General features: G+C 52.8%; 1 protein-coding gene across 2 annotated transcripts in view; it reads right to left on the bottom strand.

Annotated features, from left to right (window-relative positions):
• Window positions 1-21,276, bottom strand: part of PDZRN3 (PDZ domain containing ring finger 3) — a 605,156-nt gene that overhangs the window by 409,581 nt on the left and 174,299 nt on the right. For both annotated transcript variants that reach the window (XM_078661873.1, XM_078661874.1), the window contains one exon: window positions 18,238-18,345. In XM_078661873.1, coding sequence (XP_078517999.1) covers window positions 18,238-18,345 — 108 coding nt within the window. The remainder of the gene's footprint in view (window positions 1-18,237; window positions 18,346-21,276) is intronic.

Below are 21,276 nucleotides of genomic sequence, written 5' to 3'. Positions count from 1 at the left end.
CCTTGCATCAGGGCCAATGGCACTCTTGCCACGCCCCTTCCCACGGTTATCCCCTCAGCAGCTGGTAACTAACCCCTCTGAGCTATCTGTCCATCCAACTCTCCATAGATAAGTCACAGCTGTCCCCGTGCCCCACAGGCACGCACCCTAACATCTGCGAAGGGGGCAACAGCTCTATTTCTTTGACAAATACAGGCTCAAAATGACAAGTGTTCCTCTGAGACAGAGGTACTCGTGTGTTCTTTATTCCCTTTTCCAAGGTGCACAAACATAGCAACTCCACAGATTGGATTCAGAATGGAGAACAAAGTGCACCCCTGCTCATTAGCCCTCCAGCAAGAACACAAATGAGTGGGGGCAGAATTTCCACCCACCCTTTGCAGGTCGACCATGATCGTGTCTGAGCGGCAATCTGCGAGAACCATATTTAACGTATTAAGCATATTACACCTAAATAAAAGCAAAGGTTAGATGGAGTTTTCCAAAGAAAAAAGCATTGCAAAGTGCAAAGTTTCATACACCTTTGCAACTGTTGAAATATAAGTTGCAGCGTTGTAATGCAACCAGCTTTCCCGGTGCAAAGATAGCTGAAGCCTGGGATGGGTTGTGATGCGTGCACGCGCACATTACACGTCATTTCTAAACTAAATGTAATGCACAGACTGGGAACCGCACAATACCCGCTGTGTGTGCGGAGCTCTAGAGATGTCGGATTTGGGGCCAGATGTACAAAGCTTTTTTGCATTCGCAAAAGGTCCGATTGGAAGAACGTTGCAAACATGCCGAAAATCACTGTCTTCACCCCTAAGCATCTGACTGACACCCCCAGGGACCCGAAGCCAGGGATGCAGGGAAGTGAGGGACTGCACCAGACCAGTGCTTGAATGTATATGAAATGTATGGGAAATAATGTCAACACAGGAAAGAGGTAAAAAGTTCACAATTCCTCGATTATTTTCATACCTGTGCTTCAGTAACTTATACCGTGCTTACATCACTTTAACACAAGGTAATGAAAGCGGATGTACGTCACTGAATACATACCAGTGTGCATTATGCCATGAGTGAGGTATGCAAGATTTCTAAGGCACTGTGTTAGGAACCCAAACCGCAATGAACTGTGGATATGTGTTCGATGAAACTACACATTGAAGAATTGACTCTCATGACTTGTAAATAGCAGTATATATATAATTTTGCTCCTCCCTCCCACCCAACCTACCCCACACTCCTCACCCCCCCACCCCGCGCGGATCGGCCCCAGCTCCCAGGCCGATACCTAAATAAGTGAGTCGCGGTGAGGCGTGAGTGACGACGGAGGCTTGACGGCCTCCAACACCCTTCGCTCACTCACTTTCAACACTTTCTCCCCTTCCCTCAGCTGCAGGAGTGGAGCAGATATCTGTCAGGAGAAGAGAACAAGTCACTTCCCAGCAGCACAGCCTTGAGGCGGAGTCAGCAGAACTGAAATAGAGTCAGCAGAACTGAGGCGGAGTCAGCAGAACTGAGCGTAGTCAGCAGAACTGAGGCGGAGTCAGCAGAACTGAGGCGGAGTCAGCAGAACTGAGGTGGAGTCAGCAGAACTGAGGCGGAGTCAGCAGAACTGAGGCAGAGTCAGCAGAACTGAGCGTAGTAAGCAGAACTGAGGCGGAGTTAGCAGAACTGAGGCGGAGTCAGCAGAACTGAGGTGGAGTCAGCAGAACTGAGGCGGAGTCAGCAGAACTGAGGCAGAGTCAGCAGAACTGAGCGTAGTAAGCAGAACTGAGGCGGAGTCAGCAGAACTGAGGCGGAGTCAGCAGAACTGAGGTGGAGTCAGCAGAACTGAGGCGGAGTCAGCAGAACTGAGGCAGAGTCAGCAGAACTGAGGCAGAGTCAGCAGAACTGAGGCGGAGTCAGCAGAACTGAGGCGGAGTCAGCAGAACTGAGGCGGAGTCAGCAGAACTGAGGCAGAGTCAGCAGAACTGAGCGTAGTAAGCAGAACTGAGGCGGAGTCAGCAGAACTGAGGCGGAGTCAGCAGAACTGAGGTGGAGTCAGCAGAACTGAGGCGGAGTCAGCAGAACTGAGGCAGAGTCAGCAGAACTGAGGCAGAGTCAGCAGAACTGAGGCGGAGTCAGCAGAACTGAGGCGGAGTCAGCAGAACTGAGGTGGAATCAGCAGAACTGAGGCGGAGTCAGCAGAACTGAGGCAGAGTCAGCAGAACTGAGCGTAGTAAGCAGAACTGAGGCGGAGTCAGCAGAACTGAGGCGGAGTCAGCAGAACTGAGGTGGAGTCAGCAGAACTGAGGCGGAGTCAGCAGAACTGAGGCAGAGTCAGCAGAACTTAGGCAGAGTCAGCAGAACTGAGGCGGAGTCAGCAGAACTTAGGCGGAGTCAGCAGAACTAAGGCGGAGTCAGCAGAACTGAGGCAGAGTCAGCAGGACTGCGCCTGCGGCCACCACCAGAGCATGGCCAACTCCTCGGTGGTAAAAACCCTTGGTAGCACTGTCGCCGCCACTGAAAACCCCCCTGTTAATGATCCTCAAGACACATTTTTAACCCGTTAGCCGCGGGGGGTAATTCCCCCGCTGTGCTGGGGGGCGGGGGGCGCGCACAGCGCCCCGGTGCTCGTGACGAGCTCAGCTCGTCATGAGCCACGGTGGCCGTGTGCTCATGACGAGCTGAGCTTGTCACGGCCACATCCGTTTCTTCAGAACGTTCAGCACAGCGGGGGAATTAGCCCAGCGTGCGAGCGTTCTACCGTTATGACGAGCTGAGCTCGTCATGAGCACGGGAGGGGTTAAATCTTTGGGGGCGGGCTCTCAGGACTGGGAAGCTCCTCTTAGAATATAGTAGTCAGAAGCTTCCATGTTTCCAACCAGAGCCCTTCGGCCGGCACTTGAGCTGGTTCTTAAGACCAGCTCTCTGCTCTTTCTCAAAGACTTGAGATGTTTCTTCTTAAGAGCAGAAGGCGCTCTCACGGCTGTTTTATTCATTTGAAAAGTTTTATATAGCGCTGGCTATACCCGGAGGTATCAGGGCGCTTTACATGATGGAGGACATTGGTTTCAGAACATTGCTACAGAGTTACATCAGTTGCTGGAGCGTTGCATAACAAAGAAAGGGAAACAGTATAACATAGTTACATGAGTAACAAAAGCAGAGCATAACATTAGGAGAAAAAAACCAACAAGGGGGAAAGACTTCAGGAGACACAGAAAAGTCCGGCTGGAAGGGGAGGAAGACAAAGAATCATGGAGGGAGGAGGTGGGGGAGGAAGAGAGACACAACAGGAAGTCGAGGAAAACAATGTCCGGTGTCCGGATGGGTAGGTGGCGGCCGAGGGGTGAACCAGAGCCAAACTCCTCTATAACTGCATAGGACAGCTCCACCGGGCATCGGCCGAGGTTGCTCGGGCACTGCGGTACGTACAGACGGTTATGGGTTCCGGCTCGGGGGCATAGTTAAAAGGCTGCTTTGAACAGAGGGTGGACGGGGCTCTCACAGTAGCTTAGACCAGTGAAATCAGACAATGTTCTCTCAGTGACACTAAACAAACGGTGTCAAGAGACCGCTCTCTCACAGCCCTGTGTAAGAGACCTGATGTAGGGTCGTTAACGTAGGGTCTAGAGGGGAACCCCTCGCGGGCCCATTCTCCGGGTCCAGAAATATAGACCAGTTGCATTTTGAAGGAGACTTAGGCGCGCCTCAGGGGTGTTGGGGCTACTCTCAGTGGCAAGGAGGGGCGAGGGGGGCTGCTTATCATCCAGGTGTGAGACCACACTTTGTACTGTTGCTGTTAGTGCCAAGGCTCTTGGAGCACGGACATTACATGGGACCGTCCCTAGACACGGCACCTCGTGTGTAAACAAAGATAACAGAGATGGCCAGGGGCACAAGGTTCAGCCCTGACTTGTTTGTCACCTGCAAAGTCATTGTCACTTCTGTCCACCGCCCATGCAATCATTCCATGGATTATCAGGAACAACAAGACCTTTACAGCCCAGGAGCAAGACGCCGTGCCGAGGGTCAAACCATTCAGCACAGACCCTGGAATCCAAGCAAGAAACTGTAAAGGTGCAGGTACCCCTCCCGCAGCACCTTACGCGAAAGGAGGCAGGCTTATAACTAAGCATGGGCGGAATTTGCAAATTCGCAATACGCAAATTCACGCAAATTCGTAATCGCGATTCGCAAAATCCACCAAATTCCGCGAGCTTGCAAAATTTTTTTTTTTTTTTGCGAGTTTGTGAGATTTTTTTACCAGTTCGGGAACGCGAACTTGCGCATGCGGTCGCAACGGCCGCGAACATGTTGTTTCCACTTAACCAGCCTGCTCGCGATGCCTTTTTCCTGTTTCGGGTTGCAATGACGTGTTCATGTTCGCGGCGTCGCTCGGCCAGCTACCAAAATCTCACAGCGCACGCGAACAGGGAGGAAAACTCATCAGCGAACGCAGACACATGGTAAGTCAATGCCGCGCGCGCGAGATTGTATTTTTGAAGCACGAACAAGAAAAAAAAATCCGCCAACTTGCGAATTGTGGATTTTTGGGCAATTTCGCGGACCGCGAAATCGCCAAAAATTTGCTCATTCCGCGAGCGGAACGAATTTCCCGTCCATAATTACTTATAACTGTGTCACAGTGGCTTCCAAAAAGGCTTTCCAAGGACAAGTACAAACCAGCGAGGCCAGAAAACAAAATAACTTGTCCAGGTGATGCCACTGGGGTCGGTTTCTAGATTAGAAAGAAGCCTGGTGCGCGTTGCGCCTGCTATCTGGCATTAGCGCTCACACATCTGCAGGTTTAATCAAGACCCTGTATGATTATCTCACACATCTGTAATCCAGTTGTAGGGCTGAGATGGGCGTGGCTGACGGATCCTGTACAACCTCTGATGAATACTTTGGGGAGACTGTTTGAATATATTGTGTAGATGGAAGTTTGAGAGCAGCCAATGGCGATGAAGAGAGGCCTCGAGCTCCGAAACACTTCATAAACGGCTTGAAAGAGTTCAGCGGATCATCATCTGAGGTCAAAGGGCAGAGGACGTCATTTCCTGAGGTGCTTGGAAGGATGAGAGGTCACTTTGGCCATCCGAAGGATCCCAGTCTGACTGTGACCCTGAATTCAAGGGAAGCGTGCAGAGCCCAGAGGCCAGGAGGCTGCAGACACTTCTGAATCTTTAAAAACATTGCACTTTCCTTCCTCAATCCCTCTGAAAACATTACATGTATGCGGCAGCCCCCCCCCCCCCCCCCCCGTTATTACTCTGTATATGATCCCACCCTCTTCTTGCAGGTTTCTTGAAAACAGAAACGTTTCAGGTTCCAGGCAACAAACAAAAGACCTGAGGCCTCGAAGCAGAAGGGACCTGACAAGAGAGGAACCCTGAGCCCCCCAGGGTGAGGGGGAGCCCCCGGACAGGAGCTTTGGACTATGCGATAGAGGGGCTCCATCCACCAGCGCCCCACTTCAGCTCAGATCTCCGTCCCCACAGGCTCCCGTGCCACAGGCCAGGACAGACCAGTTTGAGAGACATCCATCCCTCCTTCCTATCTCCAAGGCCTGCAGCTCTCAGCCCTCGTGCTTGTCTGGCATGAGTCCCCACCCGTGCCTGCCTCCAGGGGGCAGAGTTCCCACCCGTGCCTGCCTCCAGGGGGCAGAGTCCCCACCCGTGCCTGCCTCCAGGGGGCAGAGTTCCCACCGAGCCTGCCTCCAGGGGGCAGAGTTCCCACCCGTGCCTGCCTCCAGGGGGCAGAGTCCCCACCCGTGCCTGCCCCCAGGGGGCAGAGTCCCCACCCGTGCCTGCCTCCAGGGGGCAGAGTCCCCACCCGTGCCTGCCTCCAGGGGGCAGAGTTCCCACCGAGCCTGCCTCCAGGGGGCAGAGGTCCCACCCGTGCCTGCCCCCAGGGGGCAGAGTCCCCACCCGTGCCTGCCTCCAGGGGGCAGAGATCCCACCCGTGCCTGCCTCCAGGGGGCAGAGTCCCCACCCGTGCCTGCCCCCAGGGGGCAGGGGTCCCACCCGTGCCTGCCTCCAGGGGGCAGAGTCCCCACCCGTGCCTGCCCCCAGGGGGCAGGGGTCCCACCCTTGCCTGCCTCCAGGGGGCAGAGTCCCCACCCGTGCCTGCCCCCAGGGGGCAGAGTCCCCACCCGTGCCTGCCTCCAGGGGGCAGAGTCCCCACCCATGCCTGCCTCCAGGGGGCAGAGTCCCCACCCGTGCCTGCCTCCAGGGGGCAGAGTTCCCACCCGAGCCTGCCTTCAGGGGGTAGAGGTCCCACCCGTGCCTGCCTCCAGGGGGCAGAGTTCCCACCCGTGCCTGCCTCCAGGGGGCAGAGTCCCCACCCGTGCCTGCCTCCAGGGGGCAGAGTTCCCACCCGTGCCTGCCCCCAGGGGGCAGAGGTCCCACCCTTGCCTGCCTCCAGGGGGCAGAGTCCCCACCTGTGCCTTCCTCCAGGGGGCAGAGTCCCCACCCAGGCCTGCCTCCAGGGGGCAGAGTCCCCACCCGTGCCTGCCTCCAGGGGGCAGAGTCCCCACCCGTGCCTGCCTCCAGGGGGCAGAGTCCCCACCCGTGCCTGCGCCCAGGGGGCAGAGTCCCCACCCGTGCCTGCCTCCAGGGGGCAGGGGTCCCACCCTTGCCTGCCTCCAGGGGGCAGAGTCCCCACCCGTGCCTGCCTCCAGGGGGCAGAGTTCCCACCGAGCCTGCCTCCAGGGGGCAGAGGTCCCACCCGTGCCTGCCCCCAGGGGGCAGAGTCCCCACCCGTGCCTGCCTCCAGGGGGCAGAGATCCCACCCGTGCCTGCCTCCAGGGGGCAGAGTCCCCACCCGTGCCTGCCCCCAGGGGGCAGGGGTCCCACCCTTGCCTGCCTCCAGGGGGCAGAGTCCCCACCCGTGCCTGCCCCCAGGGGGCAGAGTCCCCACCCGTGCCTGCCTCCAGGGGGCAGAGTCCCCACCCGTGCCTGCCTCCAGGGGGCAGAGTCCCCACCCGTGCCTGCCTCCAGGGGGCAGAGTTCCCACCCGAGCCTGCCTCCAGGGGGTAGAGGTCCCACCCGTGCCTGCCTCCAGGGGGCAGAGTTCCCACCCTGCCTGCCTCCAGGGGGCAGAGTCCCCACCCGTGCCTGCCTCCAGGGGGCAGAGTTCCCACCCGTGCCTGCCCCCAGGGGGCAGAGGTCCCACCCTTGCCTGCCTCCAGGGGGCAGAGTCCCCACCTGTGCCTTCCTCCAGGGGGCAGAGTCCCCACCCAGGCCTGCCTCCAGGGGGCAGAGTCCCCACCCGTGCCTGCCCCCAGGGGGCAGAGGTCCGACCCTTGCCTGCCTCCAGGGGGCAGAGTCCCCACCCGTGCCTTCCTCCAGGGGGCAGAGTCCCCACCCAGGCCTGCCTCCAGGGGGCAGAGTCCCCACCCGTGCCTGCCTCCAGGGGGCAGAGTTCCCACCCGTGCCTGCCTCCAGGGGGCAGGAGTTCCCACCCGTGCCTGCCTCCAGGGGGCAGAGGTCCCGGCTCCGGCCTGTTTTCCTTGATTCTCTGGAGGCGTCTGTCTGCCCCTTCCTTCCCAGGCCTCTTACAGTTCCGATAAGGATCAGTTTGCCTCGGAGGCAGAGTCTCACATCAAGGGCCGTCAGTCCAGGGCCATCCCACTGATTTAAGGTCCACTCGCAGCATGAAGTGGAGGACACCCGGGGACAGACAGACCCACAGACAGCCCACTTCAAATGGATATCTGATGGTGCAAACAGGAAAAAGACTCTCTCTAATGGCGTCTTAGCAGAAGCCCCCGAGGGTGGGGCGCTCGAGGGGCCTGCAGCCTTGATGATCAGTCATGGAGCACTGAGTGAGTGTCTGCACCCCGCGCTCTCCCCGCATAGACCGAGGCTGATCTTATGCCTTTACTTATACGAACCTGGGGTGATTGCTGGACACCGAGGGGACCAGGTCACCCGTGCGCTGTGAGCCCCGGAAGTAAAGGGGCGGCTCTTGGGAAGGTGCCACCGGAAGCTGAAAGGGTCACTGACTGGCACCTGCATAAGGCATCGGGGTCAGAACAGGATTGCACCAAGGCACAGAGCGCGCACAGACTGCCAGCTCGGCGTCGCCGCTAGGCATGCATGGCCTGAGAGGAAGGATGAAAAGGTGCACAGGCCGGCAGCTGCATAAGGAGGCTGGGTTACAACACTATTAGTGAGAAGTCTGAGCGTGTGCATAGACCGACAGCTCGACGTCACACGCGGGCGCGGACAGCATCACCGGAAGTATCAAGGATGCACAGACTGGCAGCTGCATAAGGAAGCTGGGTTATGGCAGTCATATAGGAGGTCTGAGAGAGTGGAACACAGGCACCTCAGCATCGCCCCTGTGCATGGATTGCATGGCAGGAAGCTGGAAAGGATCAGATGTACACACCGGCAGCTGCATAAGGAAGCTGGGTTACAACACTATTAGTGAGAAGTCTCAGCATATGCATGGAGCGACAGCTCGACGTCACATGCGGGCGCGGACAGCATCACCGGAAGTATCAAGGATGCACAAACTGGCAGCTGCATAAGGAAGCTGGGTTATGGCAGTGCTGCAGGAGGTCTGATGGATTGGTTGAACAGGCACCTGAGCATCGTCCTTGTGCATGGATGGTATGAAAGGAAGCTGCAACGGATGCACAGACTAGGAGTTGCATAAGGCAGCTCGGTTAGGAAAGGGTCACGGAAAGTCTGAGAGTGTGCATGGACTGACAGCAAGAACTCAGTCAAACGTGTATATAGGTGGGAGTCTAAAAGGACCGCCAGGTGCATAAGGAAGGAAGTTCGGTAAGGGCGTATTCCAGGAGCCTCACAGGCGCATTGATTGTGCAGTGTGCATAGGCAAAACTCATTTACCTTGCTTAATTACTTTTTATTTTATTATTCTCCCCGTTATCCAGTGAGCAGCTTCCTTTCTGTCTTTGTTATTTAAATTTCAGTTTTGTTGCCATTGAAAGTCACTCTGATGCTTTGGGCCTTGCTCGTGCTACATGAAGACACAAATAATTAAAAATGAAGAACAGATGCCTCATTTTCATCCTGCTACTTGTTAAATGCTGGAGTGTTTCGGCTGCAGCCTCACGGACACTGGTCCTGCATCAGGTATGTGTGCCTTGATGAAATCTGATGCATAAAAGGTGGGGACATTTCTCAGCCTGATGTGGGAGACAGAGGGCCTTCTCGGTGCTTCCAGTCTGGAGAAGAAAGAGACCTGGCTGAGAAGAAAGAAGCTTGAAAGAGGACTGGCTGAGAAGAAAGAAGTCTGAAAGAGAACTGGCTGAGAAGAAAGAAGCTTGAAAGAGGACTGGCTGAGAAGAAAGAAGTCTGAAAGAGAACTGGCTGAGAAGAAAGAAGCTTTAATGAAACCTGGCTGAGAAGAAAGAAGCTTGGAAGAGGACTGGCTGAGAAGAAAGAAGTCTGAAAGAGGCTTGTCTGAGAAGAGGGAGGCCTGAAAGAGGACTGGCCGAGAAGAAAGAAGCTTGAAAGAGAACTGGCTGAGAAGAAAGAGAACTGGCTGAGAAGAAAAGAAAACTGGTTGAGAAGAACGAAAACTAGTTGAGAAGAAAGAGAACTGGCTGAGAAGAAAGAAAACTGGTTGAGAAGAAAGTGAACTGACTGAGAAGAAAATAAAACTGGTTGAGAAGAACGAAAACTGGTTGAGAAGAAAGAGAACTGGCTGAGAAGAAAAGAAAACTGGTTGAGAAGAATGAAAACTTGAGAAGAAAGAGAACTGGCTGAGAAGAAAGAAAACTGGTTGAGAAGAAAGAGAACTGGCTGAGAAGAAAGAGAACTGGCGGAGAAGAAAGCAAACTGGTTGAGAAGAACGAAAACTGGTTGCGAATAAAGAGAACTGGCTGAGAAGAAAAGAAAACTGGTTGAGAAGAACGAAAACTGGTTGAGAAGAAAGAGAACTGGCTGAGAAGAAAGAAAACTGGCTGAGAAGAAAGGGGACTGAAAGAGGACAAAGAGGCCTGAGAGAGAACTGTCTGAGAAGAACCAGGACTGCCTGCGAAAAAAGAGCTTGAAGACTTTATTTTGACATCTTTGATCGTGAGCTATTCAATACTAACAAAACAAATCGGTGGCGGGGGCCATCAACTACCCCACTTTGATCACATTTCTTTCATTAAAAACTGATCTGTATTGCTTGTGATGTTGCAAGATTAAATCCAGTTTCTAGAGAAATAATGTACATTGCTAGCCTTTACATTTCAAAAGACACAACTTTTCCCATCATACACCAAGCAGGGCTGGGGCTGGGTCACACTGTGACGCCCCCTCCGCTCGAGCAGAAATGTACTGAAATTCTAACTCTCCCACACACCACTTTTCAGAAATGACACAACTTATGAGCACACAAATACACCCAGTGAATATTGACATGATGTGAAGCAGGGATTTTAATATAGAAAGGACGAATGTTTGTGGAAGGGGCTGGTGATGTCATCATAGCGTCACGCTGGCCTCTGCTGTCTAAACTCCCGTCTGAAGGACTGGACAACACTGACTTCATCAGAAGACTGAGTGGTCAAGAAGATCACAGGGACCAGTGGGGCTAAACGGTGGAGCTGAACTCAAAAGGTAGCTTAAAGCCTGACCTTTCTCTGTTTGCAAACCATGGCTTTCAACAAATTCAACTGAGCAGACCCTTCCGGCACGGCCACCCTCCTGCGTCCCCGCGTGCCGCGGCGAAGCAGCGCTGGACTACAAGCACTTCAACGGGACTGGCCTTACCCTCAGCTCACACCTCTGCCCACTTGTCAAGGTGCCACTTGGGCAAGTGCATAAGGTGTTTCAGACCCAACCAATGTCCACCACAAAGATCCTCTAAACCGCTAGAGCGGGATAGACCTTTAGCGCCGAAACTCATTGAACGACGAAGACAAGAGGCCCAACTCAAGATTCCCCACTCCGTTGATGTGTTAATGTAACAAAAGAGTGTTTACAATTCATTACTTGTCAGGACAAATGTAACACTCGAAACATTGAATTTAATATAATGTTAGACATTGAACGTATCTTTGACTCTTTGCCCAACTGGAACTACATGACTAGGTCCTTCTGTAGAGAGGGACGTTTCGTCGCCGTAGTCTATAGATGGCCAGCAACGCCCCCGATGGCTAGCAGTAGCAACGACCCCGTTTATCCTGGTTGACAAAACCCCAAACAAACTGGAAGTGCACGTGCCTGCTACTGAGGGAACACTTATGAATGCAAAAATATGGCAACAAATTTGAAATTTGTCTTTGTCGCCTAAGATGCCCGACATTCTAGATCTGACACGGGTCTTTCCGTACACTGTCCAGACTTCAGACGGTGATCTGTACTGACTGACACCCATGATGGCTTGGTGGATCTGGGAGGGGAGACCCTCCGCTTATAAAGGTTGAGTATCCTAAGGTTTTCCCCATTTGGAAGAGAATCCAAGAATATACAGAGAAGGTGTTTCATTTTAGGATAGTTCCCAACCCAGCACTTGAGAACTAACTCCTGGTTAGCCCCAACCATACCTGAGTCTCTAGGAACTATTATTAATCGATGTGTTCATACTAATGGGGGTTAAAAATATCTTGTACAACTGGGAAAACCCAAATACATATCTATAAACATGGTGGACGTGGGTATGATACCTGCGAAGCGCGGACAATGCTCGCTCAAACAATCCCACACGGAGAAAGTAAGAGCTCTCTACGGAACAGGCTGGACTTGTACCTGTGGAAATCTCACCCCGTGAATCTGGGACGCGATCTCCAGCGCTATCCTGTCCCGATGACTGTCCACCTCATGGAATCGATGTATTACTCATACCAGATCTTCTTACTCCCTCTGTGGTAAACTTGATGAAGGCCCTTTATGTACCTTGAACTGCTTTTTTGTCGTTTGCATTTTTATTATGCTTATAGACCGCTCTCAATTGATTATTGATCTAATTAATGCATATACACTCTATTCCTAGCTTTTACATGGTCACTCAGTGAACATGGGGCTCTGAGAACCGGTTCTTTTTTATATGACTTCAGTCAGAATTGTTATATACCCACTGCATTGCAATATCAATATATTCCCCTAATGTGTTGTGCATATTTAAAATAAACTTGTGTACGAGGAATACTGTAGCAATTTCGGGATACACGCTAGCCTTAAGTAACTGTGTTGTTTCCTGTTGTGCAAAATATTATTCAATAAAAAAAATCTGACAAAAATGTCGGAATGTGTTGATATATAATCTTGAGTCTAACTTATAGTACAGTTTGGCAGCTCAGGAATCCACCCCTTAAAATAAATACATAGACCGATTTATTTCAACGGAGGCGCTTTTTTATGAATAATGTTGCTTCTCGTGAATTGGGCCCTTGTTCCAGAATAAAGCGACTTGAAAAACAATTGTGATCTTTTACAGCACGCGATGCAAGCAAAAACCTATAAATTAACACATGAAATTAAAAAGGTTAAAACGTTGGAAATTCTCAATTTTTCTTTCAAAATCTGTAAATGATTCATCAGTTGGAAGTAAAATGCAGCAATATTGGCAATTTGCATCCAATACATGCACAAGAGAAGCTCAGTTGTGTTTATTAAATTAAAGGTTCTCTGAAAATCCAACCCCTTTGCTAATTTCTTTTCTCCAGTTTACTCATTATGCCTAGTTGTTAATTCATGCTAAAAAGATCACTTTATTTAATCTTCAAATTAAAGAAAGTCCACCAAGGACTTTAATGAATTACTCTGGCATTGCTCACATTCAGAAGGAAACTTTCACACAAAACGTAAGTCACATGCGCTCATTAACCACCAACAGCTGGTTATGTCATCTGAAAGCACAAACCCAAGAGAAACACGACTGGAACAACAATTGGCAAGTGAAAGAGGCAATACGCATGCCCACAAACACCCAAGCGCGTGGTCCTATATCCAGGTAGCGTCTGCTCAGGTAGTTCGTATTGGACAAAATCTGACCACGTGAAGCCTCGAGAACACAAGACATAAAGATAGATTTCCAAATGATTCAAACGGATGAATTGTTGCCCCTTATAATCATCTTAAATACAGTAAATATTGCAATACATGGATGAATGGTTCAGTGCGTCACTTGCGTGCTAAATTAAAAATAAAAGTTTTTGGGTCGTTGTGCAGGAAGGTTCACCACAGACACTTTCATTCCTATTCTGTCCCGCAAGGACTCGCCCTCAGCACAAAGTGCTGGCTTCATAAAGTGGATTTTCCAAGAAATCTGTAAAACATCTGGAAACAGTAGACTTGGGTGTGATTCATACAACTGTGTGGAAAAAGCAGGCGAGTGGGGTGGGGGGGGGGCGCAAACATTGCAAGCATCTTTAAAGTCACGCATTCTGCAAACAATTAAGTCTCTGTTCAAACCATCAGAGCGTCAGTTTATTGTTTCCGTTCTTCATCTGTTGTTCTCAAGTATAAATTGTACAATTCTTCACTTTCCCACCAGCTCACGGCTCGACCTAGCACGGCGCGCCCCTCCCACCCTGATGTAAACATAGGAAAAGTCACTTTAATTCAAGCATTGTTGGGGTAATTCGATTAAAACGCTCTGTTTTAAGACACGCATGAAAGTTTGGGGTAAACAAGAGAAGAGCAAAACAGAACAAGCATTGGAAATGCAATAGGTCTCGCAGCATTAGAGTTAGTGCTTTTAGAATTGTTTATGGGTTTTTTTGTAAATCTTTAGCATTTTTGTTTCCTGTAGCCAATGCTAAAGAATTAAAAAAAAAAGCTATAAACATTTCTAAAAGCTCTAACTCAAATGCTCCGAGACCTATTGCACTGTGTGAGGGTGAGGGGTTGAGGGTGAGGGTGAGTGAGGGTGAGGGTGAGTGAGGGTGAGTGAGGGTGAGGGTGAGTGAGGGTGAGTGAGGGTGAGGGTGAGTGAGGGTGAGGGTGGGTGAGGGTGAGTGAGGGTGAGTGAGGGTGAGGGTGAGTGAGGGTGAGGTATTGAGGGTGAGTGAGGGTAGAGGGTGAGTGAGGGTGAGTGAGGGTGAGGGTGAGTGAGGGTGAGGGTGAGGGTGAGTGAGGGTGAGGGTGGGTGAGGGTGAGTGAGGGATTGAGGGTGAGTGAGGGTGAGTGAGGGTGAGGGTGAGTGAGGGTGAGGGTGGGTGAGGGTGAGTGAGGGTGAGGTATTGAGGGTGAGTGGGGGTAGAGGGTGAGTGAGGGTGAGGGTGAGTGAGGGTGAGGGTGAGTGAGGGTGAGGGTGAGTGAGGGTGGGTGAGGGTGAGTGAGGGTAGAGGGTGAGTGAGGGTGAGAGTGAGGGTGAGTGAGGGTGAGGGTGAGTGAGGGTGAGGGTGAGGGTGGGTGAGGGTGAGTGAGGGATTGAGGGTGAGTGAGGGTAGAGGGTGAGAGAGGGTGAGGGTGAGTGAGCTATTGAGGGTGAGTGAGGGTAGAGGGTGAGAGAGGGTGAGGGTGAGTGAGTGTGAGGTGATCTTCTAGGTATGTATGTGCAAAGACTCAAAGACCTACGCATCATTTGTGCCTGCCATGCCAGTAATCTTGTAGTCCACACCTTGCCTTGCCTTCTGCCGCCACATTGCTTGTTGGAGTTCATGTTTTAATGAGGAATTGTTTCTAGTACAGTGTGGGTGAGTGGGGTGAACAACAAGCTAATTTTACAGCTACAGTTTCTGCACTAACATAGCTTTTCTGCTTTTGTAGTGCAACTCTCCAAAATAGCGAGTGCATCGCAAACTCAATTTTGCTGCAAAACTACAGTGCTGTAACAATTAACGTCTGTTCTTTGTTGTGAAAACACACTTCTGTGCTCCAGTCAGTATTTTTGTGTGTCAAATGACTCAATATCTTTCAGAAGTGAAAGGTGGGGGGGCTTCCGAACGTCATTTTAAAACTCAGTTTGGGCCGGGTCTACACTATACTAGTCTGCCAACTTGAACTCACATTAAGCAGGACGCTTCCAAACTCACTACATGTGGCGTCATACAAAGTAAATAACTGCATTTGGTCCTGTGGGGGGTAGGGGCAGTCTACAACAGCCTGCGTAACCTTTTTTTTCCAAATTAAATTCCACGTGACCACGCCCCGGCACACGCACCGCAAGAGTCATTTCCGCCAGAGTTCAGCACGACGTGGAGGCGGGCACTGTTCTTGGAGCAGCAGCAGTATTTAGCAGGCCTCTTATAAAGGCAGTGCCACCAGTAAAGTAAACCTGTGAGTAAAAATGAAAAACCAAACCATTCTACGCAATTGTATATTAGCGTTATTTTCTCCTCAAGCGAAAGGATCGGAGACACGACAGTCTAAGAGCATTTGTCGTGTGCTAGTGCACTGCAGTCCTGCTGGCCATTTAATTCCATGGAGCCAGGCGGCTGCATCGCTGTCGTGGGGCTCTGTGGACCAGCTCGCCCTTTTCGACCAGCTCGGCTGAGCTGACGGTGGTGCGGTTCTGTATGGGATGTCGGACATTGGAGCATTTTGTGCAGACTCGTCCCAGTCTGGAGCAGCCGCCTTCTCTTTTGTCAGTGTGCTCTGGCCTTTGCTGGTTGACTTATGACGGGTGGATTTGATAGCCTGGTGATGGCACATGCGTGTTGTTCGGGTTTACGTTCAGAGTTGTGTGTTGGCGGCTGTTGTTTGTACGAGGTAATTGCCATTGTGGTGCTCCGTTGGGGGTCACAGCATTCCTTTTGGTGGTGCGTGCTGGGGGGCGGGTGTTTGCTCTGCCATTTCGAGTGAAGTGATGCATTGATTGTCAGCATTGGGGCGCTTGAGCTCGGCGAGGCTCACGTGTACTGTGCCGCAATTGTATATTAGCGTTATTTTCTCCTCAAGCGAAAGGATCGGAGACACGGCAGGTAAAATAAACAACAAGAAATGCCAGTAACAGACGGAAAAACAGCGATGTAACTGTAAGCATCAGTGCGTTCAAAAGCAGAAAGATAAAAGCGCAGTTACAAATGGTCATATACGTATCTTCAAATACACACGCATACCTACACAATATTTTGTTCCGTCCAAAAAACAACATAAACGTGATATTGCAGAGGGGCTACTTTTATCAGACGCACTCGTATTACACAAAAATCGCGCTACGAGGTAACTTCGAGCGCTGTGAGGTAACCAGATGGGCGGGAGTAAAGACAACATGGAAAATGCGAGGGGTAGAGGGGTACTGGGGTAAAAACACAAACAGGAGGGTGCGGGAAGAAATTGAACGGGGACAACGGGCGGTGGGGGTCTGGAAAGGCAACACAAACTACCAAGGGGAGAGGGCCGTAGCAAAGTGAACACGGATAACGGGAAGGAGCAAAGAAAACGGGGACAGATAGCGCAACTGGAAAGTTACAATGCAAGCTGAGGCATGATGCAATTTAGCTGTGACCTGGAAGCATTTTAAAGGTCTTAAAAGTGCAAGCAGCAGCTCTAAAATACAAGACGGAGGGAAGAGAGGGGAGGGGGGAGGAGAAATGCGACACGGCGGGAAGGGGAGGGGGCGGAGCGGGTACAATAAACAAGACGGAGGGAAGAGAGGGGAGGGGGGAGGAGAAGTGCGACAGGGGAAATGCGAGACGGCGGGAAGGGGAGGGGGCGGAGCGGAGCGGGTACAATAAACAAGACGGAGGGAAGAGAGGGGAGGGGGGAGGAGAAGTGCGACAGGGGAAATGCGAGACGGCGGGAAGGGGAGGGGGCGGAGCGGGTAAACAAAGACGGACGTGCACGCGCTTTTAAGCTCAATGCGCATGCGCATTGAGCTTAAAAGTCACGGGCACTGCAAGGAATCGCCACGATTCCTTGCAGTGTGGATAAAGAGCGGATAAGTCCCAATACTCTCGCCTTGCTCGATGCGCATGCGCATCGACAGGCGAGACCTAAAAACAAAACCAAAAAGAGGGAATTGTTCAAATAAGGGCAGGTGGGTGCGCGCGCCGGTTCCTCCGGCTTCCACCAAACATTTCCCAGAAGGCCTTTGCCTCTGCATTCATAATTCACTCTTTGCTTTAACAGGGATACACAGAACTGAAAACACAGTTAGTTTGGAAATGATTACTTTTAAACCAATATATGCTGCAGGCAAACTTGATTTTTATTTAATTTTCAAGAAATGTGGGTTTTCTTACCCTGGACACTTTTCTCCAGTTTTAGCCCAATGGCTTTGCCTCATGGTGCAGCCGGGCCCCCTGACTCCCGGGCCCCCTGACTCCACACCTCTTGGTTGTAGGGCCAGGACACCCGGTGACATCATGTTGAGGAGACACGCCACCCCACATGTCTCTGCCGAGTGACGTCATGAAAAAGCAGCGACCATCATTCACCTGCCCAAGGTGCCCAGGGCCTGAACCCAGTCAACTCTGTCCTAACCAGTGCACAACTGCGAACACAGCTCCTCTAAGGCAAGGAAACCCGAAGTCTCATCAGAAACAAACACAAACAGCCAGGGCGAAGGTAGGGTTTTGCAATAGGCAACATCATTTTGAAAAGATTAAGTGACACTTAATAAAACTTTATCTTAAAAAAAAAAAAACTCAGTTGGGAAAGGCAAATATCAATCTTCTACAACATGGTTATCTTGTCAAATATATCAATAAACTGGTTCAATAAAACCTACACAAGTGTTTCCTGCAATGCACATCGCATCTTCCCTGCCCCTTGGTCACGATGTCCTTCCACAGGTCAGCAATGCGCAGAGTAACATCAGAAACCAACAAGTGTGCTCGTCACCCAGCTGTTCGGATCATCAACCACAAGTCTAAGCCATCAAGGTTTTAAGAATAATCTTCAGGGCAATGACGAGACCCAAAACCAAGATAACAAGATAAAAGAAAGGGCTTTAGAAACCACCACAAGCAGCCAAGATGCACACTGTGGTTGAAACGTGTTGACTTCTGCGCTCAGTGGCGGCTCGGCTCAGGGGCCCGTTCCCTCCTGAGCATCAGAGTTATCCCGAACCACATGGTCTGAATTTGGAACCATGTCCTAAGCTCTCAGACTGCTGAGGCGAGACTTGATGCACAGATATGGGGGACGGAGCCCACTTTGAGGCCTCCAACCCCTCAGCTCAATCTTGCTCCGCCTCTTGGCGCGTGGATCTGAGCTGGCGCCCACCTACCTCAATGAATCTGCAGCCCCCCCTCCTTGGCAGCCCACCTACCTCAATAAGCAGCCCCCCCTCCTTGACAGCCCACCTACCTCAATAAGCAGCCCCCCCTCCTTGACAGCCCACCTACCTCAATGATGCGGTCGTGGGTCTGCAGCCCCCCCTCCTTGGCAGCCCACCTACCTCAATGATGCGGTCGTGCGTCTGCAGCCCCCCCTCCTTGGCAGCGGCCCCGCTCTCGACTATTTTGGACACAAAAATCCCCTCGCTCGACGGGCCGTCTTGGTTTTCCTGCGGGAGAGAAATTTAAGAAGCATTAGAAGGGGTTATACAAAACAAGTGCTGATTTGCATTTTATTTTACCGTGCCTAACCCCCCCCCCCAGAAAAAAGAAGGTCGCAGCCATTCTGAAGGACGTCTAAGAGACAGTCTCTGGGGTAAACTATGTAAATCTGCCCTTGTGGGGCAACAATCTGACTAAGCGAGCAAGGAAAGCAGCAGCGGTTAGTGGAAGCGCCTTGTGTACATAGAGCCTCGATAAACAGGCTAGAAGTGGCCGCATCTCTCGGGGACAGTTATCTGTGCGCCCTGTAAACAACTCTGGGGACAGTTATCTGTGCGCCCTGTAAACATGTCCTGTGTCTCCGGCTCCCTATCTGGCAGGAGTGTTGTATCTGCCTTGGGTGCGCACACAGTCACAGACAGGCCTCCTCTGGGCGCCCAGCTCTGCAGATGCGGCCATGCACATCTGTAATCACAAACAGATGCCCCGCCTGGATGCGCCTCCAGGCGAGCGCGTTTTACAATCTGTGGGACTCCCTGGGCCGAGAGCTCCGCGTCCGCCCTAGAGGCGCGGATCCGGGGGTGCCCAGGGCGACCCCTGGATTGTGAAGTGCGGCCATGTCTCTGGTCATCACTAGAGGTGACCCCTGGGACCTCGTCTTCTAAACAGGACACTTGTCTTTGTACACTTGAGTCTTCCCTGAGGGATGTGAGGTGTGGAGGGCACGAGGCCTTCACACGGTGGAGGGCACGAGGCCTTCACACCGTGGAGGGCACGAGGCCTTCTCACGGTGGAGGGCACGAGGCCTTCACACGGTGGAGGGCACGAGGCCTTCACACGGTGGAGGGCACGAGGCCTTCACACGGTGGAGGGCACGAGGCCTTCACACGGTGGAGGGCACGAGGCCTTCACACCGTGGAGGGCACGAGGCCTTCTCACGTGGAGGGCACGAGGCCTTCTCACCGTGGAGGGCATGAGGCCTTCACACGGTGGAGGGCACGAGGCCTCCACACGGTGGAGGGCACGAGGCCTTCACACGGTGGAGGGCACGAGGCCTTCACACGGTGGAGGGCACGAGGCCTTCTCACCGTGGAGGGCATGAGGCCTTCACACGGTGGAGGGCACGAGGCCTTCTCACGGTGGAGGGCACGAGGCCTTCACACGGTGGAGGGCACGAGGCCTTCACACGGTGGAGGGCACGAGGCCTTCACACGGTGGAGGGCACGAGGCCTTCTCACCGTGGAGGGCACGAGGCCTTCACACGGTGGAGGGCACAAGGCCTTCACACGGTGGAGGGCACGAGGCCTTCACACCGTGGAGGGCACAAGGCCTTCACACGGTGGAGGGCACGAGGCCTTCACACCGTGGAGGGCACGAGGCCTTCTCACGTGGAGGGCACGAGGCCTTCTCACCGTGGAGGGCATGAGGCCTTCACACGGTGGAGGGCACGAGGCCTCCACACGGTGGAGGGCACGAGGCCTTCACACGGTGGAGGGCACGAGGCCTTCACACGGTGGAGGGCACGAGGCCTTCTCACCGTGGAGGGCATGAGGCCTTCACACGGTGGAGGGCACGAGGCCTTCTCACGGTGGAGGGCACGAGGCCTTCACACGGTGGAGGGCACGAGGCCTTCACACGGTGGAGGGCACGAGGCCTTCACACGGTGGAGGGCACGAGGCCTTCTCACCGTGGAGGGCACGAGGCCTTCACACGGTGGAGGGCACGAGGCCTTCTCACCGTGGAGGGCATGAGGCCTTCACACGGTGGAGGGCACGAGGCCTTCTCACCGTGGAGGGCACGAGGCCTTCACACGGTGGAGGGCACGAGGCCTTCACACGGTGGAGGGCACGAGCCCTTCACACGGTGGAGGGCACGAGGCCTTCTCACCGTGGAGGGCACGAGGCCTTCACACGGTGGAGGGCACGAGGCCTTCACACGGTGGAGGGCACGAGCCCTTCACACGGTGGAGGGCACGAGGCCTTCTCACCGTGGAGGGCACGAGGCCTTCACACCTGTCCATGAACCAAGGACTTCCCCGGTGTCCCCCCAGAGCTTTAGGTACCACTCAGCATCCGCGCACTTTAAAGTTAAAGTCAGATATTGGGGCGCCTGCCGTGACTCAGCACATCCACAGACTGCACTTGCAAGGGAGAGACCCCCAACTTCCAGTGGCCTCCGCTTTTTCTTCCTGCGCCCCTCTTCCTGCTCCTTGCTTACCCTTCCTGTTCCTTTCTTTCTCTTTCTTCACCTCTCTTGCCTCTTTCTGCGTTCATCTGCATTCCCCTTTGCTTCTTTCTACATCCCCCTTGCTTCTTTCTACATCCGTCTTACCTCTGTTGCCTTTTACTGCACCCTTGTTACCTCTTTCTGTGCCCCTGTTACCTCTTTCTGTGCCCCTGTTGCTTCTTTCTGCACCCCCTTTGTTCTTTCTGCACCCCGTTGGTTCTTTCTGCACCCCGTTGGTTCTTTCTGCACCCCTGCTGGTTCTTTCTGCACCCCATTGGTTCTTTCTGCACCCCTGCTGGTTCTTTCTGCACCTCTCTTGCTTCTTCATGCACCACTCTTCCCTCTATCTGCACTCTTCTCCCCTCAACTGCTCCTTTCCTCTTTCTGTAGTTCTCTTGCCTCTTTCTGTTCCCGTCTTGCCTTTTTCTGCACCTCTCTTGCCTCTTTCTGACCCAACTTACCTCTTTCTGCACCCCACTTGCCTCTTTCTGCACCCCTGTAGCTTCTTTCTACATCCCTCTTGTTCTTTCTGCACCACTCTTGCCTCTTACTGCACCCTCATGCCTCTTTCTTCACCCATTGCATCTTTCTTCACCCATCTTGCCTCTTTCTGCACCCCTCTTGCCTCTTTCTGCATCCCTCTTGCCTCTTTCTGCACTTCCCTCTCTTTTTTCTGTACCTCTCGCTTCTTTCTGCATCCCGCTTGCCTATTT

This window comes from Lissotriton helveticus, chromosome 9 (genome assembly GCF_964261635.1).
Source record: "Lissotriton helveticus chromosome 9, aLisHel1.1, whole genome shotgun sequence".
Taxonomy (NCBI): Eukaryota; Metazoa; Chordata; class Amphibia; order Caudata; family Salamandridae; genus Lissotriton; species Lissotriton helveticus.
Note: the sequence above shows the minus strand (reverse complement) of the source record. Positions and strands in the feature narration are given on the sequence as shown.